Below are 27,956 nucleotides of genomic sequence, written 5' to 3'. Positions count from 1 at the left end.
TTCGACTTCACAAAAACAAAGTTTATTTGTAGTACAAAACTATCGAAAAACCCATCAAATAATATATTAACTTAATACAAAAATCAAACATAAAAACTGAAAGTTCTCTATAAATACACAAATTAAAATAAATTAAGTTATGAAGCCCCCCCCCCCACCACCACCACACAATGAACACAGTATACATATTTTTGATAACCAAGTAGCCCACATTTTGGGAACCAGCAATTGTATTGCATAACTAAATATTAACACACATGTACATTGAGAAAAAGAATTATAACCAAACTCTATAGACAACACTTTGTAAAGGGGGGGGGGGGGGCAATTTAACCTCCTCTACAATAATTTAGCATCTGCTACTAAATTACAACTAAATTTCAATCATAAAACATTTCTCATTTGATTTTAACATCAGACTTTCAAGAACAGAAGCAGATCATTGGTCAAGGTTCTAATTGATAAACTCATCATACAAGCTTGGTAAGCTACAATAACAAATGCAATTAGGCACTCCTTTAATATGGGTCATCCATAACTCTGAACACTTAACCAGAAGATATAGCCCTACTTAAAGAAACATGGCACTGTTACTTTCTAGTACAACTGCAAATCACATACAATATTTAAAACGTAATATTACCACTAAAATATAACATGGATACCAATGTGTCTTAAAACATACCATCTTCATTATATATATCTGTTGTTTTTTTTTGGACTGATTTACCAGCCAATTTCTCTTTTAAACTATCTGCAATTAGCAACCCAAATTAAACACGACCCCTGCACCATTTAGGTTAAAACTGCAAAACAAAAAACACCAAGAGCTGTGAAGAATAAAGAGCAATTTTGTGAGTCAGAGGTCTTAAAAAAAAGAAAAAGGAGATTCCAATAGCAATAAAACAGGGTCACATATCTGAAATTAAAAACTTTGGTGCATTAAACAGCTGCTCTCCCAATGTTTAAACTCAGCTGGCTTGAATTTTCACTGATGCACCAGGTTGCTGGGAGTGAATATTACTAACAAAATTACAATTTCGGGCAATCTGCAACACGCCTCAGGGCTATACATTTTGAAGTGTTTGGGGTGCAGAAAACAAAAACAAAAACCCCACAGTCACAAAAAGAACCTTCCTTCACCCCACAAAAATGTAACACAAAAATGCCCCACAACTCCAAAAAAAAAAAAAAAAAAAAAAAAAACACAAAAAGCAGGGCTATTTTATTGCTTTTCATATACTATACAGTAGGGGTTGAAAGTACCCCAAAAATTAGGTATACAACAGTATACAGTCCCGGTTTTAACAAAATACTTTACCAGTTGAAAACTATTTTTTTTTTTTTTTCTTCTAGTCTCTGGAGTTCACCTATGCAAAGGAATGGCGGTGCCTAACAGAAAAATGAGGCACAATCGTCGTCTGGCACTGAAAGCTGGCTGAAAATGGGCAGTCGTCGTCCGGAAGCCTCAAATACAGGAGATTCGGAGCCGCTGAGACTGCTGGCGGAGCTACTGTAACCTCCTTCGTGATCGGAGAGAGAGTTGGAAGACAGGCTCCTTGATCGGAGAGCAAGGCTGGGTGGAGGACGCTGGACGGGTGACCGGCTTCCGCTGGAGAAAGAGGGGAAGGTAGTGGCACCTTTGGCAAAAGAGCGGCTGGAGTCAGAAGAAAGCAGAAATTGAGGCCCAGGCTCCAGGCCTGCTTCGGTAAAGATGGGTAAGGAGTCAGTCTTCGGGAAGACAGGGGAGAGGAGTTCTGGGATGCATGTGGAAGGAGGAGGGGGGGTGGCAGGCACTCTGGAGAAAGGGGTCTCCTTAAGGTGTGGGGCAGAGGGGAAACCAGCAAAACTCATGCTTTGTCTCAGCAGCGGAGGCTTTCTGTTTCTGGGAGCCGGCTGCTGTTGAGGACGGGCCTGCAGCTCCTCTTCTGCGTTGTGGACAAAGTGACACCGGATGCCGTAAGGGCAGAAACCGACGGTGTGAAACGTGCGACAAAACTCGGTCTTGTATTTAGGGTGTCGGTTGAGGCCTCGGATCTCATTGTAACCGTGCGCGAACTGGCACTTGGCACCGTACTTGCAGTTACCGCTCTCTTCGAACGTCCGGCACATTTCCGTCTTGTAGCGGGACGAACTGGGAGTGGTGGAGGCGGCGGCAGCTGCGTCGGTGGGACCAGGGGCCACCTCTTGCTTGGTTAGGCTAGAGTCAGAAGCTGCCCACCCCAAGCTGAAGGAGTCACTTTCGATCATGCTGATGGGACGGTCCACCCAGAATGGAACCTTGCTGAAGCCCGGTGGTGGAGGCTGTTCTGTTGACCGGGACCACTTGCTGGACTGGAGACACAATCCAACATCACTAATTAGGCCAGCGCTACCGGTGTTGAATGCAATACCCCCTTGGGAAAGAGGGGAGACAGGCTGGCTGTTCTTGAACCCCACCGGCATTGGAGCATCTTTCAGGTCAAGATTCAGAAAATTCTATTTAAAAAAAAAAAAAAAAAAAAAAAAAAAACAAAACAAACAAAAAAAATCTTATTATTCCAGTGCATTCCAAAACTAAAAGCAGCTCTAAGGGATGTATGCTATATTTTAAACAATGGGCCTATTTAATTTAAAAAGCAAAAACTGTCATTTGCATTGGTTTATACAAACCTAGTAACATGCAATTAATGTATTTCCAGTACAGAAAAAACAGAAGGTTCTCTATTTAGGCAAGTAAAAAAAAAAGGCACATAAGGGTTCTCTTTTAGTAACTCCCTTCAATTTTCTAACTCAAGTGGGGCATAGTAATTATTCTGAACAAAGTCTGTAAACCCCCTGGAGCCTTTAAGAACTCTGCACTTTGACCTTTCAGTTTAGGTAGGAACAAAACCAGAAGTTGGTTATGAGAGAGGGGGCACCGGGTGGACTAGTGGGCTGTAGGGTCTTTAGTTCATTTAAAGCTTAGCTATCCATCCTGTCATCAATGTCACGTTGGACAGAGAAGTTTACCTCCCATTTTTAAAAGGAGGGCCATAGCCTCCAGTGGAATCAGAACAAACGCTGCTGTGTGCAAAACATGACCAGACACTTAATGGGGAATCCATTTCCTTCCTTCATGACCTGTTATCATATACTGCGAGGTACTAAAACAGAGGCCGACATAACGTACCCAACTGAATTATTTTAGTTGGGTGTGACATTATACAGACGTTGCCACGTTCACAGTGTGTTGCATTACAAAATATTATGCAATCATCGACACAAATTTGCTTTAATGTCGAGCATTGTTCTAGAAAATCGTTTTTGTCTACAGTACAAAAATGAGCTTCTGCTGTCCTGTATCTGCAAAACGAGCCTTAACCGCCGAAGACAAAATTGTGTTTACACCGCATTCATTGACGTAATGTATCATCCATCCGTTAGCTGCCCGAGTTAGCGTTGCAAAAACCTTTACCCAGGTTAGCTGATAATAAAGTTTCAACAGCCTTTTCTGCAGATTTTCCCACACTTGCAAGTACTGTGCGTTTTACGACGATGAGCAATTGTAAGACTGCATTTTTAAGGAAGAAAGTCGTGGTATGAATCATAAATACAAGGTAGGTGCATTATCCGTAAAAGTTAACGGGGAAAAAAATAAAAAAAATAAATAAAGTTTTTGGGCTGCACGAGACTTGCCCTTTTATTTTATCTTACTCACACGGTCCCGATATTGTTGCAATTAAATACTAATGCACTACAATTTATAATTCGTGCAATGCAGCCAGTTCAACTAATTTACATATCTAAAATCACTATAGATTATGTATGTGACTTACATCTAAATCGGTGTAAATAAAAGTGAGCATTACAATTGTGGTAATGAAATAACAGCTATGTACAAACGCCGATCGTATCTGTTTACCGCACTGTAATACAGTTGGTGCATTCCTGCGTGGCCCGCGCAAACATGTGGTTGAATACTTTTTAAAAAGAAAATCAACAAATAGCAACTTGCACTAAAAGTACACAAACCACGTTGAAAACGAAAGCAAATAAAAAAATTACCTACATTTAAAAGATATGCAAATTGCATAAGCAGATATACCTAATCACTGACTACCGAAAGAAAAACGAAAAACCACTACGCACAACATCGACGTGTGACTTCTTTGCAAACTTTGATAACACTTTTTCAAGGTGTTCTGTTATACATCGGTTTGCCTGAACGATATCTGCGATCGCTTACCTTGCACAGAACTTCATCCAGCTCAAGAAAGGGTGAGAGTACGTAAGACGGCATTTTACCCAAGTCCCAGTTGTTGTTTTTTGCACCCAACCAATGCAATTTCTTTAGGATGCAATGAAACTCAAGTGCACGTATGTGTGGTTCAAAGTTTGCAAGCTAGCAGTACAAACTTCCTGCAATCACACACGTGTATTTAAGCTTGTACTGCGCTCCATCGCCACGCCTTCTGCGAACTCTCTCGTAGCTGCTCTGCAAAGGCAAAGGGAGCCAATAAGAATACCGAAACAAAACAGGGGGCACAGGTTTCTTTTTTTTAAACAATCGTCTCACGGTTCTTGTGCAAGTACAGTACTGTATTGTATTGTAATGGTTTGTGTATTTCATTCAAGCAGCTCAGTACTCATGTCGAGTAAGCAAACAGTAACTAAAAAGAAGTTTAAACCAGATTCAATTCAACAGAAACTAGTCGCTAAATACACATATACCAACGATTAACACCAGCATTTAAGAAATATAATCTCCGATATCAATATATAGAAATGCTATCTCTGAAATACTTACTAAATATATTTATGTTTTTAATAAATCAATGACGAAGGTTGTATGAATATATTAAATAAATATGAACCGCTTATTCAAAACAGGAGAAACATTTTAACTATCTGAAATATCAACTTTAATTGCGTTATATATATATATATATAACTTGTAAAACTGTTTTTTTGTACTTGTCAGAGCTGTTTATAGTGTATCTGTACAGTGACAAATATATCACAAGGGATTATTTTTACAGAACTGTCTCGCTTTGTTATTGATAGAGCAGACTGGCTGTGATTGGCTGACTAGGCAGTTGCCGGTATAGAAATACAGTGGTAAAAATTTACATGCAACGTATTAGAAAAACAGTATTCAGCAGGTTTCTTTCGACAGTATTAAATCATTCTGTAGTCGTCACATACTGAGTAGTGTTGTGTATCGGTTAATAAAATATACGTGTATTGGAAATTCATTTACACCCGGTCACTTATTCCCCGACACAGATTTATCTTGATTTGCAGCTTTGCAGATCCTCTTATACGCCTTACAAAAAACACTTTTTTTTTTTTTTTTTTTTTTTTTTTTAGAATGTATTTTCTCTGTAAACGTTTTTAGCTCGTAAGTACAATTTACTTGTAAGCTTTGTAAAACAAAGGGGTCGAGTCGTTTACCTTAAGTGTGCCCTTCTCTTCAATTGCTTGCAAAGGAGGAAACTACCGCGGTCCCCTTAAATCTAGCCATCATGGAAAAAAAAAAGTCTAAAGGGTGTTAATCGTTAGCCTGCGGTTAAAGTTTGTTTTTAAATAGATAAGGGTAAGGTAAAACGTTGACTCGGCAAAGCTAGGCCGTGGTCGCATTTACGGCTCAAGGATTACCATTTGCACCTGTTTTGCAATCAATTGCCCCCAGGGCAAAGTTCTCCTAACAGCGCTTGGTACTATGCAATTCTTTTGTATGGACGTTGCTTTCCCCAGCTACCGTGGAAGTGACGCGCCTTGTCTCAGGACTGTACGATTCTTCACACTATGAAACATTTTGTTTATTTATTTTAACGTATTTGTTTTAAAAAAAAAAAATTTTTTTCCTTTTTTTTTTTTTTTTTTTTTTAAATGTATTATTATTATTATTCCCGAGTATTAAAACACGGACGTTAACTGTTTAAACATATAACAAACTAAACTTACGGGCGCATTTCAATTGTTTTTACAATAGTTGTTTCTTCCAATGTGCAACTTTAAAATGATTTTAGGACCCGTGTTCTGCGGGTCAGTTCAAGCTTTTCAACTCACAACCCAAGCATCCTGGTCAGCGTAGTCCTGCTTTTCTTAAAGGAAAGACTTGTACCTGAGACAGGTAAAACGTGAGTTGAAAAGCCTGAACTGGCCGAAATGCGTAATTAGTGCTTCTAGTTGTCGGTTTTTATTTTCCTTCTCTCTCCCTTCTTTTTAAACCGTAATTAATAGTTGTTAAGCCTTAACTGATTACCATATTGCTTTAATCAGCGACGCGCTCACTACACTATAACGCAGTGGAAATTAATAAGCTGAATGCGGCGAGTGGAGCCAGAACGAAATGCAGGTTCAGATAGAGTCAGGTGAGATCAATGCGCGTCGTTTAACTCAATCAAGAAATTAGGGTAAAAAGAAACAACTTCCTTTGGTAATTAGTGTTCGATTAAGAAAGCGATTCGGCACAGAATAGGTTTAAAAGGACATCACGTGATCAAAAATAAAACCTGAAATCTCGAACCCCTGTGTATAATATATATATATATATTATATATAGAGTATCCTAATATCACACACGGAACCGTGACAACTATGCAAACAGTACATTGATAAATGTTCTAGTGTTTGTATTAAGTGTCCACACCTTAGAGCTTACTGTAATCTAGTAATGCTTATCTCAATGTGCCTGGCAACTATCTCATAGGCAAATTAAATGCAATCAGACCCACAGTACTGTATAGTAAGTAGTTAAACAGCAAGCTTGTCAATAGACAATGGCTCTGACCCTACTGCCTTTTTTTGACATCAGCCTGTTCATTGAACTGAAACTGTTTCTGGAGTCTGGAATTAAAGGAACCAATACTGTTAATTTTTTTTTGAAAAATATAATATATATATATAATATATATATATATAATATATATATATATATATATATATATATATATATATATATATATATATGTCATTTATATATAGTCAATCTAGCAATCAGATCTTAATAAAAAAGGTATTTAACACAACAAAAATAATAACAAAAACTTTAACGATTAAATATTATTTATTAAAGCAGAAAAAACAAACCCCCGCGTTGTCACATTCAAAATTGATCATTTTTCTATAGAGTTATTGTACAATAAACAACTCACAGAAATCGGGAAAAATATCTGTGATAAAAACAATACAACCTTGCTTATTGGTAATGCTACAGTCCTCTACTGGATACTGTGCTTGCATCTCCCCATGAATTACATTTCTATATGGGTAGGTATTTTATAAACCACCTGGGTCTCCTACTTATAAGTGCCTTAGGCACAATAGAACATAAATGGAGAACATTCATCAAATTGGGTGGCCACTGATAAGTGCATACAACATTTCAATTTACTCTACTTACAGGTTTATCAATAGTCAAAGGGACTTCTTTGGGATATATTCAATAAAGAGCCATTATGATCGTAAGGCCTGGGGGCCTACTCTTTAAACAAAACCCTGCAGGCCGGACTACACTTTAAAAACCTAGAGAGCACCATTAGTTTCCAAGTTGGAGTACTATAGAGAATTCAGCAGCTTAAAAAAAAAAAAAAAAAAAAAAAAAACAGTTATTTTTTATTCATAAAACATTAGAGAGCAGATAGATGTATAGGATTGCATTTCTTCTGCTAATGTCAGCTCTTTCTGAAGTGCTCTTGTGTCACAACAGGGCACTAAGTGTGATGGCACCCCCCACCATCCTCCTGTTTAGAAAGTAAAAACAAGAGCAGATGCTGTCATGGAATCCTTCATAGCATAACCAGTTTTTTTTTTTTAAACTCACTAATAGGCTCACAATGCAAAGAGCTTCCAGGTGCATAGTTTTACGCCCAACCATTACATGCGCCCACCTGTGCCCAAGCACCCGATTATTGTTTAGTTTACATTGATCCCAAATGTTGGGCATTAAAGGATTCCTGTGATTCAGCATCAACAGTGTGGCTTGGTAACCCTTGGTCACCCTTGGTCACCCATTCTGTACCTTCGCCACTCACTACTAAAAAAGTATCCTACCCTCTGTCCTATGTCACTGAATCTCCAACCAGTGCTGTGCCAAGGGTAATCCATGCTCAGTTTGAAGACTTAAATCTACCCCCCCTCCCCCCACCATCACTTTAAAAGAGCCCTTCCTAGCCTTCTCAGAAGCAATGCCATTATCATCGCAGTCTATCCGCCTTGCTTCTGAGCTCTACAGAGCTAGTCAAAAGTCACTAACATACAGATACAAAATTCTCTCTCTCTTCGTTATTCAGGGGGAAAAAAATGATATCTGTTACAGATACAAGTAGCAGGATGGAAAAAAAAAAGTGGGGGCAAAAAACAGGTTCTTTATGGACCCATAAAAAAAATGTTGGCACCCCCCCTTCACACGTTCTTGTTTCAAACTGTGTCCCCTGGTCCTGGTTTCTGTATTGTGCTGGGCTTATTGTCAACTCATTTTAAGACAGTAAACAAGCAGGTTTGGATACAAATCTTTACAATGAATTTCACCCGCTGTTATAATCTAAACTTTGTTAGTGCTTGGAAGTTTATCAAAGGGAAGAGGCTTTTTTTTCAGGCCTTTTTTTAAAGACAACAGTACTTTTTAATAGTTTGTAAACATCAACATGTTAGTAAACTAGTTTATAAAGATTTTAAACAAACAACAAACAAAAACTGTTACAATGTTTCACTGTATTTTTTCCACATATCTTCTCTTTCAGAATAGGGTTATCATATTTGACCTACAACCTAAAAGAACACAGTAATGTATTTTTTTTTTACCCTTCAGTTTTGGTTAAAAAAAAAAAAAAACACTGCAGATTATTGACATGCAGGTCACAAGCAGTGCTCAAGCCAGGACTTGAACCAGGGATCTGTCAATGCTAATCAGCAGGCAATAAGCCACTGCAAGCTTATCATTTACCAACACTACCCCCATCCCCTCTCCAAAGTCATTTTGAACTGAGAAGCTCCTAGCAATAGAATGTGTGTGTGTGTGTGTGTGTGTGTGTGTGTGTGTGTGTGTGTGTGTGAGAGAGAGAGAGAGACAGGAGGAAGAGAGGAGAGAAAGGGAGAGTTCAGTATATTTTTCTTCTCAATTAAATCTTTAAAAAAAAAAACAAGCAATATTATTATGAATGACTTCTACAACTAGTCAATCAAAACACAGCTGTGTATTCCCACTGCTGTACATTCAAAACTAGATCTATCAATATAAAATTGCTGAGCGCAGCATATACAAAATCATGTAAAGTAGCATGTCATATGAAATGGAAATTTCCTGAAAAGTGATTCATAAATATAGTGAGTCATATCTATGAAAAGAGGCACCTGAATATGTCCCAGGACAGGACACAAAATAAATGTTTTACATGTATTTTGGTAAACGGAACTTTAAAATACTGTTAGTGCTTTAAGAACTCTAAACCCCATCTATTGAAAAAGAACTTGTGTAATCACAGTTCAGGAATCTTTGGCCTCAAACGTCGAAACATGTTTGCACTCGCTTGTGTAACAAGACAGCCGATATCATATTTTTTCTCACTTGCCTTTTCTCACTACGACACAGAAACCTCAGAATCTTCTCAATGTTTCTACTCCTTTCACAGGCTGTGGTATTCTGTGAAACAGTTAAGATAAGGCCAGAGGGTGAATGTGTGGTTTTCCAGATGTATGGAGAAATGTAATGTATGACATACATAGATGCAGACAACAGCCTGTACTGTCACACCATCGGCAGGAGTCTTTACCACCTGCAGGGAATGTTAATACAAAGCTGGGAAGATGAAATACACTCAATAATGCTATCTGGTGAAGTTCTGATAAATGAAAAACTTCTAGAATGATTGAAATTTTGTTTTGGTGCTTGCCTAGGGCACCACCCTTATAAAGCACCAACAATATTGGAAATCTCACTTTGTGATGTATTCACTAATACAAAGAGAGTAACCATACTCAATATCAAATATCAATGCAACAATAAAATAATTCCAAACAATTAGTATACATCCAGAAAAAAACCCACAAACATTATATACACGTGCTTTTGAAAAAAAAAAGGCTTTTACAAACCTTTCAATTAAAGCCACTATTTCAAAAGAAAACCCTGCATATCTTTTGTCATGAAAGTTGAACCGAAACTCTGTAATTTGAACGGTCTGAACTCCCGCTATGAAAAATGTTCATTTTTTAATTAACGGACCTAAAGTACATAATGACTGTCGTTTAGTGGAAAAAAACACATGCAAGGTTCAGACTTCTTTTCAAGGGTCTTGACCCTCCCAATTACAATTGCACTACCTCTAACAGACTGGCCCAGCCCATCACAGTCAGAGCCCAGGGGTCATTGTTCTATCGCTAAACTGCTCAGCAACCTCACAAGCTTATAACTGTCACACTAAACTACCTTTGCATCAATTCCATCTGTAGTCTGCATATCTATTCTGCAACTAGATAGTTACAGCTCTGTAACATTACTCATATATAAAAGTTTACCTAGGTAAATTGCACTGTGATTTAGCACTTTCTTATACTTTTTATCTTCGTCCGGTTCTAAATTAGATCAGGTAGTGCGGTTTACATTTTTCCTCCAATATCCCCAAATGTGTTCTGATATGTTTTGTGAAATACTCCACAATGGGTATTTATTTTTATGCTTTAAAAAAAAAAAAAAAAAAATCTGTCAGGATATCTATAGCAAAAGCACAACATCAGCCTGAAAAAAGAAACAAGAACCAGGGGTCACAAATGGAGTTTAGAAAAAGGGCCATTCAGAACAGAAAATAGGAGACACTTTTTTACACAGAGAATTGTGAGGGTCTGGAACCAACTCCCCATTAATGTTGTTGAAGGTGAAACCCTGGGATCCTTCAAGAAGCTGCTTGATGAGATTCTGGGATCAATAAGCTACTAACAACCAAACGAGCAAGATGGGCCGAATGGCCTCCTCTCGTTTGTAAACTTCCCTATGTTCTTATGTTCTAACATTAATTAGGTGACTGCAAAACTGAAATGCGAGTTGAAAGTAGGATCGGGGACAAACAATTCCCGTAATTTGTCATGTCTGTTTGAAATAAAATCAAAATTCGACTCAGGCAAGATATGAAGGTAAAAACAGAGTTTGTTTTGTAATTAACACCTTTTTTGAATAACGAAACAGAATCAGCTCTATTTGTTTAAAGGGACGTCACCTGATTACAAATAAAACCAGAAAAAAATGTTTTTGAGTGCGGTTCTCAAGATTGGTTATGTGGTGTGATCAGGGCCTTTGAATTCTGATGAAGCGTTCTGAAGTTACTCATGATTCTGGGGACTAATATTTTAACTGGATTTTTTATAACTTGCAACATAAAAGATCATGTGGATGGAAGCAAAACAAAGACATATTTAAAAACTTTTTACTGACTTATTTTATAATGCTGTTTTCAAAGTTAAGGCAGCGCTTCAACTTCTTGACCAACTTAGAGTTCACACAAACTGTTTTACAATTTCTAAAAATGTCATAAAAACGTGTGTGACGGGGATACACATAAAATTACCCCAATATTTCATTTTTACACAAGCTACAAGTCACAAAGTTCATAAACATGTCAGGTAGGACTGTTCTTTGTGTTTCTCTTTTCCGTATGATCGATACGGTATCGCAGGTACCCAGACAAGTCCAATTACCTGACAGAAAATAGTAACATTGTCAATTAAAAAGTCAACTGAGCTGGTGCACTAGCGACATACCATACGCCACATAACATAATGAGTAAACCACACAGCCACACACAAGCAGACAGATTTGTGTACTGGCTATTTGTCAATCAGTGATGTATTTTACTGTCCGTAGCAAATGCTGTTCAATGGCAGTGCAGTTTGCAGTGGTTCTACAGTAAGAGGCAAAGCTAGCATGGTGAACAGTTTGTCATTTAGACATGTCGATGGTGAACCAATGCACTGCATTCCAGTGCGTCATCCCATACAGTAAACAGTCATCAGTTTTCTTTTTCCAAGCTGTAGCCGATGGTATTACTTTGCATTTATCATAGTTTATCATTATTTGCAGTGCTATTTAATATGGCACACCTCTCTGGATTTTGCAATGCTTATTTATGCTTTATTACACTTTGATATGCTTTTACTGCAGGCAATGGAGGCTGTGCATTTAATACATTAAATGTTTAAACCTTCTGGGTCTTTACTGTTTATACTACCATACACAGACTTATTTATTAAAGTCACATTTATATTTTGTATTCATTTCAAACTTGACATTCATTTTAACATGCAATGCATTAATATACTATAAACGATTCACATTTTTTAACAAATGTGAATGCTAGACCAAAACAATTACAATGCGGTTTAAAATTTTGATTTCCATTTACGGCTTAAACACTGAAGCTACTCTGAAATACCAGTATCTGTTTCACATCCATTATGTTTCTGGTAGTGCTGTGGTTGGCTAATCGTTTATGTAAACTATTCTGTAGCGTTGATTCATTACGAACACAGAGAGATAGCAGAAGAGTAAAATCCTTTTAGTTAGACAACTAAATCTCTGAAAATGTAATCCTTTAAGACAAAACCCAACGCAATGTTTGTGTTTTCATTTCAAACTGGATGTTTGTTTTCAGTTCGGCCTAATCTGATTTCATTAGACTTTGCCAAGCAGTAGACAGAGGCGCTTAGAGCGTGCACAGTGTAAACGCAGTTTTGTTTTGAAGACATTTAAGAAAAAGAAAGAAAAGGCTGCAAGCTTACACGCCCGCAACCAGTTTTAGCAATCCCTTTGAAACGTTACTTAATAAAAACACTGTCTTAAAGGTGTTTTAATTTCTGGGCCAAGACAAGACGTTTTGAACTTCCTATCCCCATTTCAAAAAAATGCTATTGGGACTCTATTATAACTTCGGCACCACAGCAATCACAGCACATGGTCCTGACAAAAAACAAACATATTAATGTACAGTAGCAACACGAAAAAGCTATTCAATGCTAGATCTCTCAACCCTTGCTGTGCACGTTAAACATACCGCTGTGGTATAACCAATGTAGTACTGGTAGTGTTGTTGTAGCAGCCTTCTGAGTGAACATCATTTGGTTTAGGATGTTTGGTTTAGTTGTTTAATGAGAAAGCAATCGACAATATGTGAGGACTGAAGCTTTGGGGGTGTGACCTCACAGCCCCCAGTCTCTTTCATGTTGCGATGGGCTGCTGTGTTTATTGAATGGGCCGTGTGGACCGTGACCATCCCAAACACGTCCAGACAGAAATCACATGACAGATGCTTTTACACTGATGCAGTCAGCAGATCCCACAGCCTGTTTATTTAAGACACTTAGCAAGTGATAAACAGGCATTTGGCAGATGGCTGGATCAAGGGGTGAATGGGCTTGTGACTGCTTCAATACAAAAATAAAAGTGTTTAAACAGTATAGCTAATTCCAATTTGAAGCCATTTCCTTCTGATCCAAACTGTTATATACAAATACATTTCAGGTGGCTGTATCACATCAGTAGCTCAGGGTCTACTATATATAGAAGTTGATTAATTGATAAACAGATAACTCGCTATGTTAATAATTACTACCTATAACATTTCTGCCTTTTCAGAGAATTTTTTAACATGGTATATTTTTTTCTTACTATAAATAGAAAAGAGAAATAGTCTAATTTATGGGATTATGCGTTATTAATATACTGTGGATTACTAAATATATTATTCCAATATTCCAATATTAGGCTTGCTGTTTTTGCGTGTTACAGAAATTACAGAAAGTATTTAACCAAAAAACACTTTTTTGGGGGCCAAATGACTACAAATTGGTCAACAGCATAGTTCGTTTTTTTTTTTTTTTTTTTTTTAACAAATGTTTAGATTAACAGAATGACTGTAGCATATGCTCTGTGTAAGTGTAAAGCTGTTGATGAGTTGGAAAAAAACACCCTGAACTACAATAGATCCTATTTTGTCCTGTACTGTGTGTGGGGGGGGAGAAAGGTTTACACACAACAGTCACATTTCCTCTCTATAGTTACCCCCTCTGAGCTTCTGGTAGTGTATGGGGGTCTATTTAGAGTGGAGTGTGTTTGCTCAATAACTCACCACAACCCCCAATCACAACAAGACATGTTTAGAAGTGTTTTGTTGACAAATGTGTTATCATTTAAGCTCTGTGATGTTAGCAAAAAAGATTCTAGGGTTTTCAATTGCTCTAAACTGTGGCGATAATAAACAATGCTGTTGTTTAAATCATTAAAAGAAGGGGCCTCCCATTCTTTAATATATTTGTTTGGCTTCATCTGTAGCTATAAAACACAAAATTGTGCTAAGTTAAGAAATGCTAAAAGAAACAAAAAGGATTTAATGACAAATGTTTCAACCAGAAGTCTTTTTTCATTGAAGACAAACAGACTTCCAGTCTAAATGTTTTTTCACTTGGCCGTTTTTAAATCCATCACTTTTCAGATCAATTGAATAGCCTCCAAGATTTACTAGAAACGACACAAAAAAGATTTACTGTTTCCAACTCCTGATCAAAGAGAATGTTGGTCCCTCTGGTCCAGGATAGGCTTGAGGCATGGAGACTGAACTTCTCCCTCACCCCTAAGAGAAAGGGTGCTCCCTCCAGTCCAGGGCAGGCTTGAGGCATGGAGACTGAAGTGCTCTCGCACCACCTAAGAGAAAGGGTGCTCCCCTTATACAAGTTTACCATGGTATTGTTGCCATGCTTTTACTATGGTAAACTTTTATAAGGGTCCTTCCAGGTCAAGCCAAGCAAAAGTCCTTTAAGTTAGGTCAGGTTTGAGGCAATATGTAACTCGCATTATCTCTGCTTGTGGACAAAAAGACATTCTTAGTCTACTAATACTTTTAGCAGAGCACACCAGAATGTAAATAGGTAATAGAAAACCAGCAAGTGCCATAAAGTTACTGTTGGGTTTGCTTGTTGACACTCATGCCTCTGATTTCACACCACCATTTGCTGAAGGACTTCAGTAGCTTGTTTGCCGTCTCAGTGGCGCTCCGTTTTAAATTCATTTGCAGGTGACTGAAGGCATGTTCCATTCACGTTATCTCACCACAGGGAATGGCTTGCAACACAGGGTGAAAGGCAATGTGTTTTCTTCTCCATGTGGGTGTCTATTTGTCCTCATTAGTGGTAATTAACAGAACACCTCATGTGGTCGGCTATCAAAAGTTACAGCATTCTATCAGCTTGAGCTGTCAACACTGCTCAGGCACGAATGGCTAAAAAAGGGTTAGAGTCAGTTTGTACTCGTGCAGAGGTTTGATATCTTATAAAGTCGTCAAGCAGGTTCCCAGATGGAGCTTCCCGTTTGGAAAATTCCTGAGGGGCTTGCTTTTCCTTGCCTTAACTCTCCCAGTATTGATTTTGTCTCCAAGACGCATTGCAAAACTCACCTTGCATACGCAAGAAAAGGCTTAATATTGAGTTGAAACAGATAAAGTAAAAATACTTTCAATTCCTTAGCTTTAATGTATCCAACAACATTTAGAAAGAATGTTACAGTGAGCCTGTAGTTTTACTTTAACCCTTTAATGGGAGACTTATACAAAAAACTCTCTTCTAGTCTTTCTGTGGAGACATATGGAAAATGCAAATGCATGATAGCCTCACTGATGTCATCTTTTTCCCCATATTAAGCCATTGAAAAAAAAATCAATGAAAAATATATTGACGATGTGTCCAAAATTGTAACTGTTTCTGTTTTAGTATCCATGCCTAGCTCTCAAGAAATATGTTACATTTGCACTTCTTAAGCTATTTTGACTTACCAGATATGATGTTTCAAAACAGAACTACGGCTTTACTAAAGTGTGCGTGTTTGAGACCTAAAATGCAAATAGGAGCACAAAGCAGGTGCGGTTTATTAAAGAATTTGGGAGATTTCAAATTGGTTAGATAAAAATGGAGTTAAACAATTAGGTATGCTGAATTAAAAAAGAACGTCATATCATATTTTGTAAACAAAATGAATATGCATGACTGCTATTGCACTGATACATAGGCTACATTCCAAAAGGGTACAGTTACTCACTCACAGCTTGTTTATAATGTAAAACTGATGGGTGGTTGCGCTTTTCATGAGAGCCCGTGAGTGTTTCTGTTAGCTATTGGAGAAGTGGTACAAACATCCTTGTAACTGTTTCAGTCTGTTTGCTCAGCATGGCGCGATTCAAGCCAGACCCTCTCTCATTCCATGACGTTACAAGCAGCCTTTACTGGTGCCTCCTAATTCACCCAAGCTGTGTCTGGAATTCATTTCTATAACAGTTATCCGCTCTGACATCCAAGTACAGTCATTTAGATCGTATTAAAACCATTCCCTTCCCATGCAATTTAAGCCTAGCCTTATAAGGTAGACAGAACTGTGTTTCAAAGCATTTTCCTGTTATCTATTCATATTTTTTTGTTTATAAGAAAGCTTTGTAATACACACCAGTATTTAAAATGGGTTCTGAATGTACTGTTCTACTTCATTATATGAATTTTCCATTGGCAATCCATTTTTCAGTGTTAGGCCAAAATTTTAAAGAGCAATAATACATTTAATAAATAAATGTCTTCATCTTAGGTACTGACACCTATTTTGTGGAAGTTTACAAACTTCCTAGCCTACATAACATCTAAAACACTAGGAAAATGAAAGTAATTACTGCTTACAAAGTATTTCCATAAATCAGACCTATTTTGAACTTTCGTAAGCTGTCTCAAATGAAAACATGTATTTCCATTTTAAAACATATCTGTTACTAGTTTTGTATGAAGGAAGTTTCCGTTTTCCCCGCGTTTATCACAGGAAATGGGTTTTGCTTGCACTTCCTTTCCCATTTCACCTCAGCTGTCTTTTGGGTCACAGGATGTTACTGGCTGAAAGCAGCTAATCGTGTTCTGTAATACCTCCTATACCAACCCCCTTCATAGGGTCCCCATTTCTCGCAGTATGTGACGTTTTCTAATCTGCGCATTTCGAGGACGGAGCCTTATTATTTGACTTGGGAGACCCCCACACGATGTGTCTCCCTAAAACAACTTGGTGCCCCCCCCCCCCCCATAGCGAAAGTCTGTCCTGCCTCAAACGTCACACAGCTTTGCCTTCCACCCAGCCCAGAATATTCGTGATTCCACTGATGTAAACCGAGATCTGGTACCGTTTCTGTGACAGTGGTAATTTAGGTTTTGTAATGTAGAAAATTACCAGAACTCAGCCAGCATCCAATGAAAATATCTTCCACTATAAATAGACAACGTTTAATTCTCATTGCTGGACTTGCTGACGATGCCTCATAGGAAATGAATCAAAAACTCCTGGAAGGAATTGTTTATATTTTATTATACTTATAATCCTCAACGGAGAATAAATGTTTTCATAAAAGCTTCATAGCTCTATTTTGAGTTAAGCTTTTAACTTAATTCATTGTGGCGAGGGACTAAAAAGGCAAACCAGACTGAGTAATGCATTAAGTAATTTGTTTTTAGTTTATTTTATTGCATCTTTAATTGCTACAACCAAAAGCCTGCATTGAGCAAATATTTGTGTTTATTTATGGCATGATTGGTCAGCTTGTCATGATTTAAACTGCATATGAAAAATCAAAAATCTAAATTAAAGTGTTCAAAAACGATCCAATATATAATGCATAGAAGTTCTTTCTTTCTTTAGAAAAGTTTAAAACAGCTGTGGCAATGGCAGCACAATGGATCGTAATTTTGACTGGCACTGCAATAGATTAGCAGCAATGTGTAACTGCCCCTGTAATACTATTTCCCCTTAGTATTGATGGATTGAATGCCATTGTGATACAAATGCATTTGGAGAGCATTATGTAATGGGAAGGAAGGAAAGAAAGAAAGAAATTAATTCTCACTTTTAAGATAAAAACAGAAATTATAATTAATTAAAATAAAAGAATACATGATTTATGAATTTCTCACTGACCACTGGTTTACTTTGTCCCACTCGCTCTATTAGATTAGTAGAATTTGGAAAAACATAGGAACTACCTGCTTCAATACAAAGGTTCACAGCTTACCCCTGCCTCATTCTGAGCCTCAGGAGTCCCTCTACCAGGTTGTCATGTACAACTGTATTCCTCTTGTGGGGGAAGGGGGCAAAAATACTTTAAATAAGCCTCTTTTATTGTTTGGGCCCTAAGAAATTACTGTAATTAATTATTAATAATTCAACTTAAAACTGCAACACAGACGATTTATTACAATGTGCGAAATGTTTCGATAAAATGCATTTTTAATACAGTATCATCATTTGTGTTCTGCAAAAGCATTTTGAATGAATATCAATGGTAATGTTTTAAATGGGACAAACAACTCACAGTGGGGAATCACCACTTAATATTTCCAATCCTTTACAGATTGACTGGAATAATTTTGTGTAGCTCTATTAATGTGAGGTAACAACCAGGGTTTGGTTCTAAAGGTCTACAAAAGATAACTCCAGCCAGTCAGACCACTGTAGTGCTAGAAGATAATTACCAGTAAACCAGTTGAATATACTAATAAGTCTACTAAAAAAAATAATCTGTGTAAGGCAATGAAACTACAGTAGTGTGCACATTTATTAGAACATGTCGAGATTTATTTTATATACCTGCTTGCATGAAAACCTCTGGGAGTGAGAATGTCAATTTTCGCTCAATAATCAGTGATACAGAACATTAGGCTCATATGTGAAAATGTTAGACCACTTTGTGCATTAATTAGGCATCTTAAACAGCTTCCTAAAAAGTCTCCTGCATTTTACCATTTGTGTTCCTTTTCTCTTATTATTTTTTTATTAATTGCACATGCGGCCTGCTAAGCCATAATTAGACAATCACTAGCTTGCCTGTTTTGACAATTTTCCAAGGTTTTTCTGCTCCAGTGGTTTGATTTCATATCCACAACAGATCAGAACCACAGAAACAATGGGGTGTTCTCATACATTTGCATACTTACTGTATTTATACAGTTATCCTTGGTTGCCTTATAGTTATTTAGCGCTCAAGCTGAAACAGTACAAGGAACAAATCTGTAGTAAGCAGTGGCAGTGGTGTAGCCCGAGGAAGGTAATTTAAACCAAGTGAGACCTTCACACTGGCAGGAGCTACACACCTATTGCAGGGCACTTAGCTCACCTGTTAATGGCAGGTGCTCCACACAAGAAAAGACTTCTCCTCTAGGCCAAAGGGAGGAGATGAGGGTCATTGACTCTTTACACTGACTGAAGGTGTGGTAGTTTTAGGTTGCAGGAAAACAAGAAAGCTAAATAAAGGTACTGCCTGCCAGCTAGCTAGAGGCTGAATCTTCCCTACAGGGCAGTGCCCCACATAAGGGTTTACCATGGTAAATTTACGTACTAGTTTTGTCCCCTACTTATGTTAGTAAGTAGTTAATTTTTTTTTTTTTTATTTAAAACCACAAATGCAGACAAGCCTGGCTCTTTTTCTCCCCAATTTAAAATATCCAATAATTTTTTTTTCCCCTCACCGTACAGTTCCCCACACAGCTCAGGAGAACTGAAGGTTCGTGGGTGTTCTCCGATCCAACGAGAGCGGATGTCAGCTAGCTACCGACCTCTGGAGGACAAAAGCCAGTCCTGCAGGTCTTCCACCTGAGCTTACTGGACGCCTGGCCAGTAGAGTCTGCTGCAGATGAGAAGACATGGACCTTCAGGTTTTGCCTCCCTAACCCCAAGGACACTTTGCACAGCCAGAACGCAAACCTGCACTGGACGACTCACCCTGCACACCACATGGCAATGCTTTTACCAGGTAAGCCACTCACAGACCCCTACACTATGCAGTGATTGCTGTGATTAGAAGCATGCTGTTTTTTAGCTTTCGAATTATTTTCTAAGCACAGGATGACATCTACAGCTATGGCCAAAAGTTTTGCATCACCCTATAGAATTAACACATTTTCCTTCACAAAGTCGAATGAAACCTGCTGAATAATGTTATGTTAACATAGCGAATTACGTACCGCTTTGTAATTTTCCGAAAAACTGACAAAAATATGACATTTCGAAATCTAACATGAAACTACTATCATGGCTTCCGGACAGTAGACTTTTGTGATATCATTTTGTAGTTTATTTGATAACATGATATAAATCCTCTTAGATAGATGAAATGGTAGCCGTATTAGTCCAGAGATGATAGTCAAAGAGAAGGAGAAGCGATACCTTTTATTGGACTAACTAAATAATAATTATGCACAAGCTTTCAAGACCTCAAAGGTCGTTTCTTCAGGTGAAAGTGCTACTTGTCTAATGTCTCAACCCTAAAATTCTAGTTAATGCAAAACTTTTAGCCACATCTGTAGAATTTGTGACAAATCCTTAATGATTTCTCAAGGCAATTTATGGAAATGGTTTTAAATGCTATCAGCTTAGTGGGAACAAGATCCCATTAACATCTTTAATTAAAAGCTAACGTTTCTAGCCCCCATACTCATGGTGTGACAGAAACATTTTCCTCGTTCTGCTACTAAAGATTTATTAAACCGATGACACGTTTAACTATCTAATTAAATAAAATTCTCTGCCAGTGGAAACATATGCGTAACATATGAGTATCTGAGGTAGCAGAATATTCTCCACATCACTGCACATTCAGTTCCTTGGGAGTAAAAGAGGAAACTGACCTGATCACTACTGGAGGACGCCCACTAAACCGTCATTTCTCCTGAGCTGAGTGGGGCATTGCAGCAGTGGGAGAAAAAATTCATTGAACAAATTGTCTTCCTATTTCTGTCTCATGGTTTCACCAAAAATATCAGTACACACCAATGTGGCACCATGGTACACTTCAGTAACAAACGCACACAGAAAAAGTCAACTTCTGTAACTAAATTAGGTTTTGCTGAATATCATCCTATTGTGTGCATTAGATGTTATGTATAAACTACTGTGGTGCAATATTAGTAGCAGTGTGAGACATTTATGCTGTAGGATTTAAACTTTCCTGTAATGTTATTCTTTCCACCTAGTTCTGTAGTTAGGAACTCAAATATGGTTCTGTTCAAATATAAACCTGCTTTTAATGATACTTTCCTATAAATATTATTTGAGTTCACTTTTTTTTCTCTGGGCTGCTTTTGGCTTCCCAATTCGACTCAAACTGAAGGCTGTTAAAAACAACTCTCTGGGGCTGGTGAGCTCATTCTCCTGGCTGAAGCGTTCACACCAGACTCCCAGAAGATCCGCTGACTCTCCGAGCAGAGGCGGAGAAGTGGAGCCTGGAAAGAAGCAGTGCTAATTGCTTTCAGGTGGACAGGATCGCATTCCGCGCTACACAACTTAACCCGTTCATCGGAAACTTTCGACATCCGCCCCATATGCAAAATCCCTTGGTTTGTGATATTTTGTTTCTAATTCTTTTGATTGGAAAATACTGAGTTCACGCACAAATGCAGACTAACTGATTGTGATTAAGAACATACAGGTCTTACTAAGTTATGTATTACATATAGTCTGCAGTATAGAAGAAAAAAGATAAACAGACTCAATATCATGATGCCTGAAGGTTTAAACAGAAAGGAATTAAAGATATTTACACCATTAACTATGCAGTACATTACATCACAAGCATATTAATAGATTTAAACAGAAATACGTGAGTCTAGTTATAGATAAAGTATATAAGTACATCTATGCTTTTGTTTTCAAAAATACTTCCCCTTGACAAAGGTACGTTAAACATACCAAAACACTGGGAAGTTAGCTCTTTTGAGCAAAAACTTTTTTTGTGTGTGAACCCTTCTCAAAACAATTCTAGCTAAGTATTGCTAAGTTCCAATACATTTTATCTTGTGATCCTGTGTATAGAACATACAGCAAAATTAAAACAACATCACTTTTTTTTGTTTAATAGTTTTTCATGAGTACAGTCTTTTTTTGTGATGCAATTACTATGTCGTGTGTCTCTTATTAGTCCATAAATCATTCTGCACAGTTCGAGCAGACAAACTGTACAAACACAGTAGTGTTACCTTCATTTAGTGCCATTGCTGTGCTAGGGTTTCGTCATTGGTATTATAATGGTATTCCAACTTTTCTGTAAATGTTATCAGTCGGTCGATATCACAAGCATATGGCAATGTGCTTCCCATGCACATGTTTTTGACCGCAGAAAGGAGAGCTTTGAAAGTCTCACAAACAGAGCGTGTTTAAGCCAGCCACTGTGAGATGCTAACTGATATTTACATTGCATTAGCTGCCCCACAGACTATTACATGCTTGCTAGCCATGAGATTGGCACTCCCTTAGATGCAGATAATATCTTGTGTGCACGAGACAGTAAGTCGTCACACAAGATATTAAGACGTGCGCACAATATATCTATCTATCTATCTATCTATCTATCTATATATATATATATATATATATATATATATATATATATATATATATATATATATATATATATATATATATCGATATATTATATATATATATATATAGCCCTCCCAGGCTCAGTAGTTTAAAGATCTTTTTGTTTGTTATATTTTAGTAATGTGTCATTTTATTTAATTTTTTTTAAAGTACTTGTTTATAATACAACCATCAGGTCATTTGTGAAAGAATGCACTCCTGCTTCTCTCCTGGCTGCCACGACTTCTTGCACAGAGCTTTTATTTTTCCAACTTACAGGAAAGCTGTTTTTGGACTATGTGCAACTCCCCGTGGAGCTGCAATCACTGCTCACATCAGTCAGATAGGTTTTCAAAGGCTTCTCACCCAGGGTCCTCTATGGTTGGCCTTTAATAGCTATACAGAAGGATAGAGATTTAAATAAAAACATACACACACACACACGCAGATATAAACCCATTCACCAGCCCAAGACACAGGGCAGCTACGTTGGTGAAGGATTTTGTAAGTGCCTTTACTGCTAGTTCTAGAGAACATCTGCTCATTTTAATCAGTGAAGGGATTTTACCCCCTTCTCTGCATTGACTGGAACCGTCCAATCATAACAAATGCAGCAGAAGCTAAGGTATCACTTTTTTTTTTTTTTTAAGGCAGAGGACGGATACGCTTTTGCCAATACCAGCGTATATAAACAATTTAAGGAAACCATTTATGGTGGAATTAAATATTAGGACTCTTAAAAAAAAAAAAAAAAAAAATTAGCAGACTTACACCTCACATGTTAAAAATCTGTAGAATATTGTATATACTGCTTACAATAAAAATTCCCCATACTTGTAACTTATCCAAGTCTCGAGAAGCACTGTGAAAGCATGACAAAGCCCACAAAGGTATGGTAAAGCATAAAACAACTATACCGAGCTTCAGAAGAAACTTAGCACTAGTCTAGCACATTTATTTATGGAAAAAAAGGTATATAAACGATGGACATTGACTAAATGTTTTTGGTTTGTTTTTAATCGCTCTATCATTCATCCTTGCCCATCACACGCTTGAGAGACTGTGACTGAAGCATATGCACTTAATCACCTTATTAGTGAGACAGTTGATTGGACACTGGATATGGAGTGATTCCAGCTGTTGAATTGCAAGCTTGAATAAAAGCAATAAAGAAAATCACAGAAATAAACCAACAATGCCACTTTTGTCAAGAGAGCAGCGCCTTCATGCAATCGGCATGTTGGAGGCTGGACTAGGGCAGCATACTGTGGCTCGCCGTCTTGGGTGCTCACAGCCAGCAATTTCAAACCTGGCAAGACGGTATAACCAGACACACTCTGTCAATGACAGGCCACGAACTGGGAGACCAAAAGTCACAACACCTGCCCAAGATCGACAGATCATTCTGCAGCATCTCCGTGATGTGAATTGTTAATCAGTACAATAAAAAGTCACTGCACCTGCTCTAAAACAGATTTTGTCATGTTTTTGATCACATCTAGTTTTGTCTAGTGATATGTTTCTTTTGATGCTCAGTATCAACACATAGTACAACCATGGGGTAATTGTGAAATTACCTTGGAATATACCATGTTAAACGTTTATAGGAAATACTATAGAATACTATCCTATCTACTGTCCTCGCTGGTTGTATATCATAGTAAATATTTTCTATTACAACCCAAATAGAAAACATTGTAAAAATCCAATTGAAACATTTGTCTTTGAATTTATTACGTTTCTTTTAATATTTCTAAACCTAATCAAACAGTTGTCATCACCTCTGTCAGTTAAGATACAGCATTTCAGAGCCACTGTAAAGGGCCCGCCAGTGTGAACCAAACATCTCACTGATTACATTCTAATGCATTCGTCCACCACATCTGTATCACGAACGTATTTGAAACTCAAAGCAAGTATGTTGGACCTCAAAAGCTAAATGAGTCTTGAAATAGATCCTTATCTGCCCATTAAGTATACATAAGAACATAAGAACATAAGAAAGTTTACAAATGAGAGGAGGCCATTCGGCCCATCTTGCTCGTTTGGTTGTTAGTAGCTTATTGATCCCAGAATCTCATCAAGCAGCTTCTTGAAGGATCCCAGGGTGTCAGCTTCAACAATATACATTAGGATGCAGTAGCATGTTCTTTGGACTTTTGTAACCGCTTACTTTATGTATAGAAAATGTATTTATTGCATTGTCTTTGAAATTCATAAAAACATAATTCTCACAAAGAAACATAAGAAAAAGAAGCGTCCCATTATGTTAAAACATGGCCTATTTAGATCAGAAGAAAGGGAGAGGGAAGAGGGAGGAAAGATAAAGGAGAGGAGATGTTGAGGCTTAACACCAGAGCCATGCAGATTCATTGCTCATGCTGGCCCTGTCATCTTTAATCATCTTCTGCAGCTCACAAACCAAACACAACAGCAGAGATCAGCTCACTCCACTCACTCACTGACACTGCAGTTCCATCAGCGGGGCGCAGTGTCACATTGCAGGCTTACAGGAAGTGAGGAGCACAAAGAAAGCGGAAAGGATGCTTTATGTGACCTTCTCCTAATGCTGAATGTGTTTCAAATCCTGTTACGATTGTGGATTCTGGTTTTTAAAAATTGTTTGCAATGCTTAATAACTAGTACAACTGCTTCTGAATTTTTTTTGAAATGTATATTGCTTTCCCACTTGAAGCTTTTTTTGTGTGTTTCCATATTAAAATGTTTTGGGGCATGTTTATAGAAATATAAAAACAACAGCATTTGTATGCGTTTGCGAAAGAACGTGTACAAAGAAAAATACTTTCCCCTTGTTTAAGTTGCACATTGTATCATGTTGTACTCTATACTTTAAAATCGTATCAACACAAGAGCAATATTGTGCCATTTTTAATAAGATTTATCATAGGTCTCTGGGCTTTACAATACTTTACTAGGCTTTTTTATGGGAAACTTTTATAGGAATTAACTCAATGGATTTGGAACAAATATTGCATAGTGGCCCTGCTATAGTAGCAGTCTATTAATGTAAAGTATTGTGACTCCTCTGGTACATCAAATCTGACCACAGTGCTACTGTTCTCTCACACCATTGCATCTGTGCTACCGCTACAGCACTGGTGCGCCAACTTTTTATATGCCCCCCCCCCATCCCCCAATTTTAACATACAATTTGTTTCCCCCTCCCGCCCCGAAACACATTTTAAACATACAACTTACTTTTACATTTTAATAGTTTTTTTTTTTTTTGTCCCAATTTCACATAAATCAAGTGTTTTCTTCTAGATTTAACCCCCAAACGTTCAGATGTAGCTAAATACACAAGCGTATTACAAATTCAACATTTTAAAAATCAGAAAAAATTAAAAATATACATGTAACTTAAATCTTTTTTTTTTTTTTAACTTGGCGATTCCACATTTACCTAACAGAAGCATCTGAAAAACATTATTGTTCAGTAATTAAATCTAAAAGTAATTAAATCTATATATATATATATATATTATATATATATATATATATATATAGCCCAGGCCCACTGACACTTTTGATTTGGCATTGTATGCTGCAAAGTTGCCCTTACACTTGACTTTTAAGAATGTATTTTGCTGAATCTGGACTTTTTTTTTTGGTTAAATCTAGGGAAAAAAGTGTGTGATTGACATTAAATCCGGGAAAAAACAACTGTTAAAACAATACTGCATTTAAAAAAAAAAAAATCTTCACTGACTCTCCCAACTGCACTAAAGTACACTACCATTGCATTGCCATTCCAGACCATTTGGTAAGAATTATTTAACTATAGAAAAAATTAAAACATAATAAAACCCCATCAAAATCCAGCTGCATTATTAATTACAAACACTGTGCTCGTTTTCTGGAAGAAGGGCAATAATTATTTATAATTCTTAATAATGGTTTAGTAGTAATTGCTTTTAATTGTTTCAGTGCCTGTAATAAGGCAATACGTCTAACTTTACGAGTAGGAAGAACAATCAGTACTTGGTAAAATTACCAACTGGGTTCAAACTCTAACTCCCAGGCTGTGTTATCAGCCCTCCCCCAAAACAGTTAGCTGATAATCAGGTTATTAGTGTGATTTGTGGGCCCTGGGGGAAAGAGGCTGGTTTGAGTGGCACACCCCACCCTATTCTCCGCACCCTGTACCCCAAGGTAAAGCAGATGGGACTGTGGTCTAGGCATGTGGTAACAATTACAGTCAATCACACTGCCTGTCTGCCAGAAGAACAGTCGTCAATGGGAATTTACCATGGCCAGTTTAACTCCTGCGGGAAACTTGTAAACAGTTTGGTAAATAGTTTTAACTTAAATTGCTTCCCACGAAAACTACATTTTACTTGATGTTTCGTAGGCAGGTGCAACGTACAAACTGCATCAGAAAGTAAATAAGTCCTGTTTCACAAAGTCTGAAAAATACCCAGCGTGGTGAAACTCTTCTTAGCAGCTGTTAATTATGCCATTCAACATGTTCTTAAAACATTGCAACTTTTCCATTTCTCTTTGCCTCCAGATTCCTTTGGAACAACTAACTACAGAGATTGGGAGTCTGCCTCCCTACTTTGCTGGTCAGCTTAGAGATCAAGCACTGACCCCTAACTCCTCTTCAGGAATTAACAAAAACAGAACTCCCCAGTAACACAGGCCCCCCTGCTGGCCAGGAGAGGTTACCATGGCAGCACAGTTGAACCCAGAGAGAGACTTTTCTGTATTGTTCAACATCTACTGAATTTGTAGTAATAAAATGATTACTGATGAATCTTGGTTAGTTTGTTGATATAGCATTAGTACAGTTAAAACATGGTTTCTTAAGACTGTTTTATAGAAGGATTTATTTATTTATTTATTTTTTTTAAAAGATCAATCAATTAAATCAAGTTTATTGTTCATGAAACTTTTTCCCCCAGCTGTTGGGGAGAGAATCAGTTAAAATCAGTCTGCTAATGGTTCTGCTAGGGATTTTTCAAGGTAAACACAAGTTTATAATGATTGGTATTTTGTTTTATTATAGACACAAAAGTACATTCTGAAGCCCTGTGAAGGATCAGAGAATGGATGAAGTAGTGGGTTTAGCTTTTCCTAAGAGACCGAACCCAAAGCCCCATGAGAGTCTTATACAGTGCATGCCCAGCAGGTACGAAGGGGGTCACAGGATCATGCCATTTAGCTTGACCTCTGTCTATAGTCCTGCCACCTCCCCTCGAAACAGGAGTTCCTGTTGATTTAATTAAACACAAAAACAAACGCATGCAATGAAACACAAAAGAGGTAGTAATTATTGCTGGGGCATTGAAGGGTGTCGAGTTCTGCCACCAGACAAAATGACACAAAAGAGTAAGTGACACAACTTTTTGGCGATTGGGGGAGGTGTCGCTTATGTGGGAGAACTACGTTTGTTTGGGTGTATAGTGTCTTACGGATGGATGCTTTTGAGTCATTTGAGAGACCACAGCATAAAAATCTCCACATGTATTCAAGCCACTTTTCCCATTGCCACGGACGTGAAAGCGATTTTGAAACCAGCAGCACATTGTGATTGATTTCAGCTGGGACTACAGTCAGC

The 27,956-nt window shown here is 37.6% G+C and overlaps 1 protein-coding gene and 1 long non-coding RNA gene across 2 annotated transcripts; one reads left to right on the top strand and one right to left on the bottom strand.

The window, feature by feature from the left end:
• On the bottom strand, positions 1-4,450 carry LOC121303814 (mRNA decay activator protein ZFP36L1-like). Its single transcript, XM_041234613.1, has 2 exons — positions 4,208-4,450; positions 1-2,478 (listed from the first exon to the last, which is right to left on the bottom strand). The coding sequence occupies exons 1-2, from the start codon at positions 4,259-4,261 to the stop codon at positions 1,393-1,395; spliced, it is 1,140 nt and encodes a 379-aa protein (XP_041090547.1). The 5' UTR covers positions 4,262-4,450; the 3' UTR covers positions 1-1,392.
• On the top strand, positions 2,547-27,108 carry LOC121303816. The gene is made up of 3 exons (XR_005947875.1): positions 2,547-3,578; positions 19,496-19,772; positions 26,907-27,108. It is a non-coding gene; the product is annotated as an uncharacterized LOC121303816 (long non-coding RNA).
• The last annotated feature ends 848 nt before the right edge of the window (positions 27,109-27,956 follow it).

Source organism: Polyodon spathula, chromosome 35 (assembly GCF_017654505.1).
Source record: "Polyodon spathula isolate WHYD16114869_AA chromosome 35, ASM1765450v1, whole genome shotgun sequence".
Lineage (NCBI taxonomy): Eukaryota > Metazoa > Chordata > Actinopteri > Acipenseriformes > Polyodontidae > Polyodon > Polyodon spathula.
This window is presented reverse-complemented; position numbering and strand designations above follow the sequence as displayed.

Excerpts from the sequence above, each read along its gene's own strand:
- LOC121303814 (XM_041234613.1), bottom strand. The coding sequence starts at position 4,261 with ATGCCGTCTTACGTACTCTCACCCTTTCTTGAGCTGGATGAAGTTCTG. Across the intron at positions 2,479-4,207 it reads TGGATGAAGTTCTGTGCAAG|AATTTTCTGAATCTTGACCT; the intron begins GTAAGCGATCGC and ends TTTTTTAAATAG.